The following is an 11,289-nucleotide window of genomic DNA, read 5'->3' as shown; positions in this document are numbered from 1 at the left end:
GATATTCCTCTGCCTCATTTTCCTCTCTCTTTATGGAACTCAAATTGAACATAATAATCCTTTATTTACCCACTGTTTCCCATCTTTTTGTCTTTCTGCTGCATTCTGGATAGTTTCTCTTGTGTGTTGATCTTGTAACCTGAAATCTTGCTGAGCTCCCTTGTTAATTCTAGAAGGGTTTTACTGCAGATTCCTTGGGATTTTTTACATAGACAATCATTTCATCTGCAAATAAGGTTGTTGGGTTCCCCACTGCTTTCCAATCTATATGCTTTTTATTTCTTTTTCTTGCCTTACTGTGCTGGGTAGGCCTTCCAGTTCTACATTGAATAAGAGTGGTCACAGTAGACATCCTTGACTCCTTCCCTATCTTAGAAGGAAAGTATTCAGTCTTTCACCATTAAGTACATTAGCTGTAGGATTTTTGTAAATGCTCTTTATTGAGGAAGTTCCCCCTCTACTTTTGGTTTACTGATGGTTTTTTATCATGAATGGATATTGAATTTTGTCAAATGCTTTTTTCTACACCAATGGACATGATCATTTTTTCTATAGCCTCTTGGGATAGTGGATTATATAGATTTATTTCCATATGTTAAACCAGTCTTGCATATCTGGAATAAAACTCACTTGGTCATGTTGTCTAATTCTTTTTATATATGCTGGATTCAATTTGCTAATATCTAGAATTTTTGTGGCTAAATTTCTGGGATATTGGTCTGTAGGGTTTTTGTTGTTGTTTCTTCTTCCTCTTCTCCTTCTCCTCCTTTTCCTTACCCTTTTTTTTTTTTTGTACTGTCCTATTTGGCTTTGATACCAAAGTAATACTGCCCTCATAAAATGAGTTAAGAAGGTACTGCCTGATATTCTAATTTCTGGCAGAGATGGTATAGAATGGTGCTAATTATTCTTAAAATTTGGTAGGCTTCTTCAGTGAAACCATCACCATCTGGGCCTGGACACTTCTTTTTGGAAAAGCTTTTTATTTTTAATTATTTTAGAAAGAAAGAGAGAGCACAAGTGGGAGGGGCAGAGGGAGAGGGAGAGAGAATCTGAAGCCAACTCCACGCTGAGCACGACCTGAGCCAAAACGAAGAGTCCGACGTTTAACCAGCTGTACCACCCAGGCACCCCGGGAGCTTTCCCAATTAGAAATTCCGTTTCTTAAATAATTACAGGACTATTTAGATTATCTATTTCATATCAGGTGAATTTTGGTAGTTTATGGCTTTTGAGAAATTGGCCCATTTCATTTGTTAAATTTATGTGCATGGATAATTTCTATCTTCCAGTTCACTAATTCTCCCTGAAGCTTCTGTTAAAGCCATCCACTGATGGCTTTATAGTTACTGTATTTCTCATTTCTAAAAGTTTTGGTTGGTCTTTTAAAAAATTTCCATTTTGCTTGCTGCCATTTCTTGTTCCCTCTATTTTCAAGTTTATCATTTCTTTGAGAATAGTACATTTTATAGTATCTTATAATTCAAGTATCTAAGTCTTTGAGAATCAGTTTGTTATTCTTGTTGGTTCTCACCTACAGTAACTTTTCTGGTGAGCTTTAAAAAAATAATTGTATCTTTGCAGGGAAAAAACTGTGGAAGTAACTGGAGAGGAGATAAAAAAAAGTCCCTTCCTCCAAAAAGTAATTTCATTTACTTCTATCATACTTCTGGAGGCATCAATAGTGCAGGATCATCTCAAGCCAGGTTCAAGGCTTGAATTCTCCTGAGCTCCCAGGCTGCAAATCCCTGGGAGGATCTCATTTCTGATCACTTCTTTTACTCTGAAAACGATAGCCCTCTGGCATACCAGCTTTTTGTGGGAAACATCTTCTAACAGTCTATTCATTGTATGTGGGCTCTGGGTTTTGATTCTGTCCCATTCAACATAGGGTAAGGTCTGATTGGCTAGAATCAAATGTGGTTTGCCATTAGGTCAAATGTGGTTTGATCTATGCTCCATTTCTCCCCGAATTCTTATTTATCTTCTCTTTTGACCTGATAACATTTTTACTAATTTGTCAGTTCTTGAATGCTTTCAGAAATTTTTTTGCTTATATTTTATCCAGAAGTTTTGGCTTCTTGCAGCAGGAGGATTCACACACACACACACACACACACACACACACACAAAATAGCTTAGGCCATCATTAACAGAAACCAGAAGTCTCACTCATTGTTTCCCCTATTGAACTTCTGAGCGCTTCCAAAACCTCATTAGTTTATCACCTCAGGCATTTCTAAGTGCTAGCCTCTCTGCCTAGAAATATTGCTTTCTTTCCTCAACCCCACTGACCTCTTCTGGCTCTTCATTCTTCTCTGACTCCCGAGGCTTTGTTAAATCCTATTTCTCTATGCTTCCACAATCCCCAATGCTGCTCCTATCTAGCACTGTCTGTAGCTGCTAGTTATATTGCTCTGCAAGGGCCAGACCTTGTACATCTCACAACTACATAAGAGGCAGTATATCACAGTGGGTAAGAGTGTGGCACCTGGAACCAGAGTAAGTTTGAATCCCGGTGTGACCTTAACTTCTCTGTGCCTCGGTTTTTGCATCTGCAAAATAGAAATAATAATACAAGCTTGCATTAATGCTCATGAAAAATGGTTAGAAGTGCACCTGTACATAGAGTGTGCTCCTAAGTTTTGGCCAACTTTATCATCGAAGTCTTAGCTCATGGCACTTGTTAGGCACCTGATTATTGAATGTTTATGTATTTTTATGAATCAACATGATGATTTCCAAGCAGCTCTGACTTGGTGATTTGCCTGAGCCACTGTCTACCCCTGAAAGGCCCAACCACTGTGATTTCTTTGAACCACTATGAATCAAGAAGCCTAATGTACCAGCTGTCTTTTCCCTCAAATCTGTCCACTAAGCACTGCCAGGGAGCTGGGAGGGAATAGCCTAGAGCAAAGACCACTGAACCAGGACTGAGGTGATTTCTCATCCTAGCTCTACCTCTCTGCCTTGCTGTGGGACTTCAGGGAAACAGCTTCATTTTACAGAACTCTTTCCGCATACCCCACTCCAGTCCTGCTGTCCCCTGGACTGCTTGGTCTCTAACAATGCCCTCTTCTACTACGGGTTCAAAACCAACCTGTTCTCTAAGGCACACCGCAAATGCCACCTCTTGCACAAGGTACACTTCCAGATGACTGCTGCATTTCTAACTCACAGCTGTAATTCAGCTGTTAGCACAGTAAACTTATGCAATCATTTGTTGGATTAACTCACTTGAACTTTAGAGTAAATGTGAACAAATCAACTGTCTTTTTCAATTATTTCCCACTTGATAAAAGGAAACTTAACCCGAAGAGACCAGATGAAGCTTTAAATTCCAAAGCTTTAATTTAAATCAAGCAGGCTTCTTGTCTGTATAAATGCACATACCCAGGAATGTTGTGGGTTCGGAATGCCATCACACAAGCCGGCATTAGCTCGCTGATGTCACACTTGGGCTTTCATTAACATGCCTTCACCCCATTCCTTGCATCCATGACTAATTTCCACAAAGGGAAGGATGTTAAAATATATAACCCTCTGTGCACTGTATCAAATAAAAATCAACCTGAACTATGTATTTCCGTTCTAAGCCTTTTAAAACCAAGCTATATTATATACTGGCATATTCCATACACTAATACAAAAATAAATTAAAAAAACTTGTTAATGAATTGATTACTCTGCTTTCACTTATCACCAGAATACAATAAAAGTATTTGAAAGCTACGTCACCAGTTGCTCTTAATGAGGTATCCTTTGTCCATGTCCAAATGAGGGAACTAGGTGACTAGGAAGAGGTTTGATGGGGAAAACCTGAAAATTCTGTCCAATTCTTCAGCAGAACTGTAGACCACCACAGAGGATTTGGGAGAGGGGCTCTGAAACAAAGGGCTGCTTTGTAGATAGCTTTTTTTTTTTTTTAAGATTTTCTTTCTTTCTTTCTTTGAGAGAGAGAGACAGCATGAGCCAGGGGGGAGGAGCAGAGGCAGAGGGAGAAGGAGGCTCCCCGCTGAGAAGGGAGCCCGATATGGGACTCGATCCCAGGACCCTGAGATCATGACCTGAGTCAAAGGCAGACGCTTAAGGACTGAGCCACCCAGGCGTCCTGATAGCTTGGTTTTGACAGCAATGTTTTGCAGCCAGTGGGGAGAACAGGTGGAGAATAAAGAAATTGCAAATAGCTAGGAGGAACATGAATTTCCAAGCAAAGAATTCAAGAAGAAAGCTTTAGGATTATGTCAACTTCAAATGAGAAGTCCGCCAGTGATATCTGGCTTTGGAGCTGGGCAATGTCTTTTCTTTGACCCCCCTTTTTTTTAAGATTTTATTTATTTATGGGGCACTGGGTGGCTCAGTCAGTTGGGCGTCTGCCTTTGCCTAGGGTCATGATCCCAAGGTCCTGGGATCGAACCCCACATTTGGCTCCCTGCTGGGGGGCCAAGCCTGCTTCTCCCTCTGCCCCTCCCCCTGCTTGTGCTCTCTCTCATAAATAAAATCTCTAAAAAAAAAGAGAGATTTTATGTATGAGAGCATGAGCACGCACACAAGCAGGGAGAAGGGTGAAGGGAGAGGGACAAGCAGACTCTGTGCTGAGCGAGTACCCTGATACAGGGCTCGATCCCAGGACCCTGAAATCATGACCTGAGCCAAAGTCAGACGCTTAACTGACTGAGCCACCCAGGCACCCGGACCCTCTTTCTTAAAAAAAAAAAAAGTATGTATGTGTGGGGGGGGGGCACCTTCCCAGATGTTCGGCATTTAGAATCTCTTAATGCAAGAAGCTATTCCTCCACTAAAACAAGTTTACTTCACAATTGGGACCTCTTACTGAAGAATGTAGGCCAAGTGGTCACCTATCATGCTGCCCAGCAGGATGGTGTTTGTGGCAAAGCCCAAGGCTACCTGGAAGCAGTAGTAGGAGCACAAACTGAACAGGAGGCCCTGGAGGCCAGATTACTGCCTCATCCCAGAAAGACAAAGCCATTGGTCCAGATCCATCAAAGCAAAACCTACCTTTCAGACATGCACATATGCAATAGGGGGTCTACAGCAGATAGGAAAATTAGGAAAGTAGCAGTCACAGTGGCCAGTGTGTAGCACATGGGTGGGGGGGAATGCTAATGGCTCTCGTTAGAGCTTCCCTACATCTAACTGACCTCACTGAGTATTCACTCTTTAAGGGGATCTTTTCCTTTCTTTTGCACAAACACTAGTCAGCTGCCCCTCCCCACACTAGTCAGCACTTAGGCTTGAGTCCACATGGGTAGGTGGGACCTACCGTGGGTAGGTGGGAGAAAGACAATCTCACAGCATCACAAGTTTCCAAGAGGAATGGTGGGCAGCAGCACCCAGTTGCATCACCTCCCCCCCGCCTCCCAAGCCACCACCACCCAAGGGCAACATAGCAGAGACAGGGATCAACTGGTACAAGAGCTGCTATGTAGAACCTGCCCCAACGCACTATTCTGGAAAGGAAAACCCCTTCGCTGCCAATTCAGAAAACACTGCTGCTTCCATAGGACCAGCACTCACTTGCTGATGTGTGAAGGTCTGGCTTCCAGAGCTGCTGCTGGCCCCAACTTCCCTATTTCCTGGTCTCGCCCCAGCACACCCTCTGCAACTACCTATGTTTACCTCAAAAATACTGATACAAAGATTCCTGTAGCTGCAAATGGACCTATAAACACAAGGTCCTCTGCCAAGAAAAGATAACCCTTTGAAATGGGGCTATATTTACAAATTTTATTATTTTTTATCCCAAAAATACATACAAATGAAAACCTGCTATTCAAATGCAGGGAGGCCTTCGCCTATTTACATCACAAAACATTCTCATATGAAAATCAGTATGCAGCTCTTTCACTCACACTTTTATACACACACACACACACACACACACACACACAGTATATGTAAGTAGTTATGACTTTGCTACTTACACATATTCCTCTGTGGAAAATTAGGAAACAGGGCAACTCCCTTGCTTTCCGGCCTTGGGAAAGTAAATACAACCTCTATGAACATTTTTTTAAAAAGATGAAATGTGTCAACTATACAACCTCCTTTACACATATACATACATTGTTAGAATAAAGCAAGGACCGTGCTACATAAATGACACTGTTTTGCAAAGAAGGAAAGAGATAACATTTGAATAAAAATGCAAAGTTGAACAGATATGATGATCAAAACTGTTATGTACATGCTCTATGGAGAAATGAGAATTCTCTCACAGGAAACCGATCCATGACCCATTTTAGCCTCTCATGACGTTATATCAGCACCCACTGGCGGTAGCCAGGATCTTCCTGTACAGTTGTAGGCTTCAGCAGATTCCATAAAGCATCTGTTTAAGTCCAACAGTTAATAATGAGGTCATGTGGTAAATTCCCACCCCCCAAAAATGAAGTGCAAAATCAACTTCTGTGACTCAAGAGCTCAACCAGGTCAAAGCTTTGGTATATAATGGAGGCTGTTTTGGTGACAACCAAAGCTTAGTAAGATTCTCTGTTCAGGGGTTTGCCCCAAAAACAAAAACAAACCCAGTCCACAAAGCTTAACAACTATATAAATAAAGTAACTGTACAAAGAGAACAAGCCACAATTCCCCTTGAACCAAGGGTTTGTAGTTTCCTAGGCAGCAGTTCTGAAAGCACCAACTAAAGCCACGATGCTTCTACTGAAACACGATGTGTTGGGTGAGACTGTTTTGAAAACAAATGCCCAGAGGCAAGGGGCTGATGTGCCACAGAAAAAAGTTCAACCAAACAGAAGTCAGTTTTCTTATACCATAACAGAAGGTGGTCAGCAACAGAGGAAAGACTTAAGGCATTAAGAGGCATTACAGAGAGAACCATGGTGCTCTCTGACTCAATCCCAAAACCTTTAAAGAAAGGTCTTTCCAGAGTTTGAGCTGTTAGTTTGCTAGCTGTCAGATACTTCCTCCTCCTCCTCGTCATCCTCATCTTCTTTCCTGTCTACTTCAGAGGTGTCGGAGGACTCGTGAAGCAGGACATACTCTCTGCTGCTGAACCCAAATTTAAGTACATCCTTTTCCTTTAGTTCATAGTATCTCTGTGGCTCGATGCGCTTGTTGTTCAAGAACGTTCCATTGCCTGAGCCAAGGTCAATGATGTAGGGCCTCACCCTTCGGCCAACTGTCCCATCAGCACGGGTATATTCCACAAGCCTAGCAGAGATAAAAGAGAGAAACTTGTGAGCAAAATCCCACCTCAGACCATCCAGCATTTTGCCTACACGATGTAAATTACCTGGCTTGAACACAGTTCAAGTCCAAACTCTAGGAAATCAAGGGGAAGGTATGGCCTTTGATCTGGAAATTGGGAGCAAGTTAAATATACTTAATAGAAAAGGCGAGAACTGGTTGCTGAGGGAGCAGGGGAGGGAAATTCGTGGTAGATTAAAAATTTTAAATCAGAATCCAAGAACTCTTGCCATGATTAAGAAAATACGTTTTGTGTTGTTTATAATCAAGATAAACCTATATTTCAACATATTTTAGCTCCTGTCCCAACGGGAATAAAGTAGTGGATTTTGATGTCAGAGTCAAGGCAGGATTCAAAATCTGGATCTCTGACACCAAATGTGATGCTTTTAGACACATGTAAGTGATTATTCAAAGAGTGGTTAGATTCATAATCCTAAAACGAAGATTAGATCTGAGGAGTATGGGATTCTTCTGCATACACGTGTACACAAATGTTAGTAATCCTGAGACTCTCAGCTTCTACACGCACTTCTGGTTCTTCCTGCAAACGCACACTCACCGATACTGAAAGACCGCGTGTTGTTTTGAGCAGGAGGGATGATCGATTGGGATGTCCGCTATGCGGCGGTGCCGGCCCAGGAGGTAGGCACTCTGCCGATGGATGTACATGACAGGAAGCACCTCGTCATTTTTAAAGGGGTAGAGGCGCCATCGTTTTTTGGGGATACGTGCTTCTGGGGGCTCACTATACTTAATGACGACACCCCGGAAGGTGTTGGTGTCCTCAAGAAGTGCCCCAGAGAGTTCAAAGCTTGGCTTTTCTTTAGCGGGTGCCTCTTTGTCTTTACTGTTGCCACCAGGTCGGGGAACCAACTCCTGAGACTCATTACCACCAGCACTAACTTCGTTCTTCTGGCGATTCTCCCGTCTTCGGGCGTTGTAAAACTCCCGCTCTGCGTCCTGAACCTGTAGATTCTGAATGTCTCGGTCCCGTCCCTGAGCCTGCCCACTCCCAGGCCTCTCATTAGAGCTTCTCCTCTGGTGGGAATGGCCCCTGTGTCTGTCGTGGTCACTGTTTCTAGCTCGCCTGTGTTCCTGGCCCGATGATTCCCGGTGCTGCCGTTCCTCCCGTCCTCTCCGGGGATGATCCTCACGTTCCTGAAATTCAAAGAGATCCAGTAAATGAAAGGCAGTCCACATTCTGTGAACAAGATGCATTCAAAAAGCCATTTGTGATTTGGACTTTGGCATTCAGAGCAAAATGTCCCACAGAAACAAGGTTAGCAGTCGTGGTTGTATTCCCTTGCAAGGCTACACAAACTATTTCCACACTGTCACCCGACTACAGTTCTAACGCTGCAAGTCCAGGTTCAGAGCCCTAGAAACTTGAGGAGCTATAGGCACACTCATTGGGAAGCATATACAGAAAACAGAACTAACAGAGCTAAGTAGTCATGTACAAGATAAACATGTAAAGAAAAAAAAACTAGTTTTCTCTTACATCAAAAATGAAAATGTAATAATTTTAAAAGATCTCATTTCAACAGTAACAAAAATTGTTCAATACCAAGGAAGACACTTAAGAAGTATGTAAGACATGTAAGAAACCTGTAAAAATTTATTGATACTTTTTTAAAGATCTGAAAAAAATTAATAAACATATCATGGTTTCTTGGAAAAGACTCAGTATTGAAAATCAGCCTTGTAGAAACTGCAACACATAACATCTATTAATATACCAATAAGAAAATAAATCAGTAAGAAAGACAATTCAACAGAAAAAAAATGGGCAAAGGATATTAATAATTTTCCTAGGAAATAAGTATCTAATGAACACATGAATATAATAAACTTATCCTTACTAATAACCAAAACATCAGAGTTCAAGAGGGAGTCTTGCACGTTATGAGCAAGGCTACCCCACCTGGAAAAGATAAAGAGGAAATCCTGAGCACTGAAATCTCACTGCCTCCCCTGCTCCCAAGGCTTTCTCCATGCTACACACAGGGGTCAAGTACAGGCCTGCTTGCTCAGAGCAGGACTCAGTTTTTCTAGACTTCCTAGCCTCCAAAGACAAGCATCAAGAGGGAGGCTCAGACCCCCATCCCTCCTACCTTAAGATACTCACAAGCTTGCCAACACCACCTACCAAACTAATCTCATTATGCCCTTTATCCCTCATTAAATGAGTCACTAAAAGAAGCCACAGACTCTAGGTCATCACCCCCACCTCCCTTGTATTCTAATCCCCGTAAGACTGTACATCCACTATTCCAATGACCAATTATTTTCAGTCCTCATTTTAAAGAGGCATAGACCGTGGCTCCTCGGTGGCTCAGTCAGTTAAGCGTCCAACTCTTGATTTCAGCTCAGGTCATGATCTCAGGGTCGTGAGATTGAGCCCCATATCGGGCTCCATGCTCAGTGGGAAGTCTGCTGGAGATTCTCTCTCCCTCTGCCCCTGCCCCACCCCATCGCACAGGGTAAGTAAATAAAGATGGGTAGACCAGCCAAAATTAGTAAAAACTATGGAAAAGCATATAACTAATCATATAACCAAATAACACAAAATACCTAAGATTTCAATTACTGGTAAGTAGGATAATATATATAATATGGTTCCTTTTTAAAAATTTTTTAAAAAGATTTTATTTATTTGAGAGAGAGAGAGAGAAAGCATGAGCAGCGGGAGGGGCAGAGGGAGAAGCAGGCTCCCTGCTGAGCAGACAGCCCATTGCAGGGCTTGATCCCAGGACCCTGGGATCATAACCCAAGCCGAAGGCAGAGGCTTAACCAACTGAGCCATCCAGGCACCCCATGGTTCCTTTTTTGAATTAAAAACTTTGCATGGAAAACACACAGAGATGCATACTAAAACAAAGGAAAAAAGGAGAACATAAGTATAATAGAGTCTTGAAGTATAAATATCAAATTATTAGAATGGTTGCCTCTGGGGACTTAGGTGATTTTTGGGGGGGGGGGAGCCTGCAATTTGGGGGATAATGGGAGAAGTAAACATACACTACATATCCCATACTCTCACTTTTTACTTTATATGCTTCTGCGTTATTACAATGAGCATGCAATCAATAAATTTATTTTTTAAATTGTGGTTCAGGTGTAGAGAAGAGAATGCCTGCAAGCACAAGTGATGCTTAAGTCAGAGGCTGCGTGCATTCCTCCTTAGGATTAACCCATGTGAAAGTCACTTAGTGTCAACCGCCTGTCAAGCCCTTTTGCTTGAGAGCCATTTCCAAGTTTCCAGCTGATTAACACACAGAAATTAGCTTTTAAGGAGATAATTTGAGGTAAGGAGGGAAGTTAACATAGATAAGCAAATGAAGATACATCAAAACAGCAATAAGCACAGAAAAGTTCCATTTTAGGGACGCCTGGGTGGCTCAGTCGGTTAGGTATCTGCCTTGGGCTCAGGTCATGATCCCAGGGTCCTGGAATGGAGTCCCGCATTGGGCTCTTTATTCAGCAGAGAGCCTGCTTCTCCCTCTGCCTGCTGCTCCCCCTGCTTGTGCTCACTCTGCAATTCTCTCTCTCTCTGACAAATACATAAATAACATCTCTAAAAAAAAAGAAAGAAAGAAAAGAAAAGCTCCATTCTAAAAGTCCCAGGATTTATTGTAAAATGTTCATTTAGAAACCACAGGTAAAGAGCTGCCAGTTGTACACTGGAAAAAAACAAAAACCAAAAAAACGAAAAAAACCACAAGTGGATGACAGGCTTCATCTGGGTGGTGTGGTTCTGGGAGCTGCATTCTGAGATAGCTAAAGCAGTACCTGATCAATTCACACTGCACACCACCCAGGCTGTCTGGCTTTATATCTTTAAGATACTAAAAAGCTGGCCCACAGTCTCTCAAAATAACAGGAAAATCCATTTTCTTTTTTTAAGATTTTATTTATTTATTTCACAGAGAGACACAGCGAGAGAGGGAACACAAGCAGGGGGAGTGGGAGAGGGAGAAGCAGGCTTCCCGCCAAGCAGGGAGCCCAATGTGGGGCTCGATCCCAGGACCCTGGGATCATGACCTGAGCCAAAG

The 11,289-nt window shown here is 42.3% G+C and overlaps 1 protein-coding gene across 1 annotated transcript in view; it reads right to left on the bottom strand.

Moving 5' to 3' along the window:
* Nucleotides 1-5,735: 5,735 nt before the first annotated feature.
* SNIP1 (Smad nuclear interacting protein 1) overlaps nt 5,736-11,289 on the bottom strand; it is a 10,943-nt gene continuing 5,389 nt past the window's right edge. Inside the window, exons 3-4 of the mRNA XM_032387578.1 lie at nt 7,794-8,392; nt 5,736-7,195 (exon numbers count right to left, since the gene is read on the bottom strand). Of these exons, the coding sequence (XP_032243469.1) occupies nt 6,931-7,195; nt 7,794-8,392 (864 nt within the window). The 3' untranslated portion in view covers nt 5,736-6,930. The remainder of the gene's footprint in view (nt 7,196-7,793; nt 8,393-11,289) is intronic.

The sequence above is a fragment of the Phoca vitulina genome, unplaced genomic scaffold, assembly GCF_004348235.1.
Source record: "Phoca vitulina isolate PV1807 unplaced genomic scaffold, GSC_HSeal_1.0 scaffold2, whole genome shotgun sequence".
In the NCBI taxonomy this organism is placed as follows: Eukaryota; Metazoa; Chordata; class Mammalia; order Carnivora; family Phocidae; genus Phoca; species Phoca vitulina.
The sequence above is the reverse complement of the archived record's forward strand: the minus strand, read 5'-3'. Positions and strand labels throughout refer to the sequence as shown.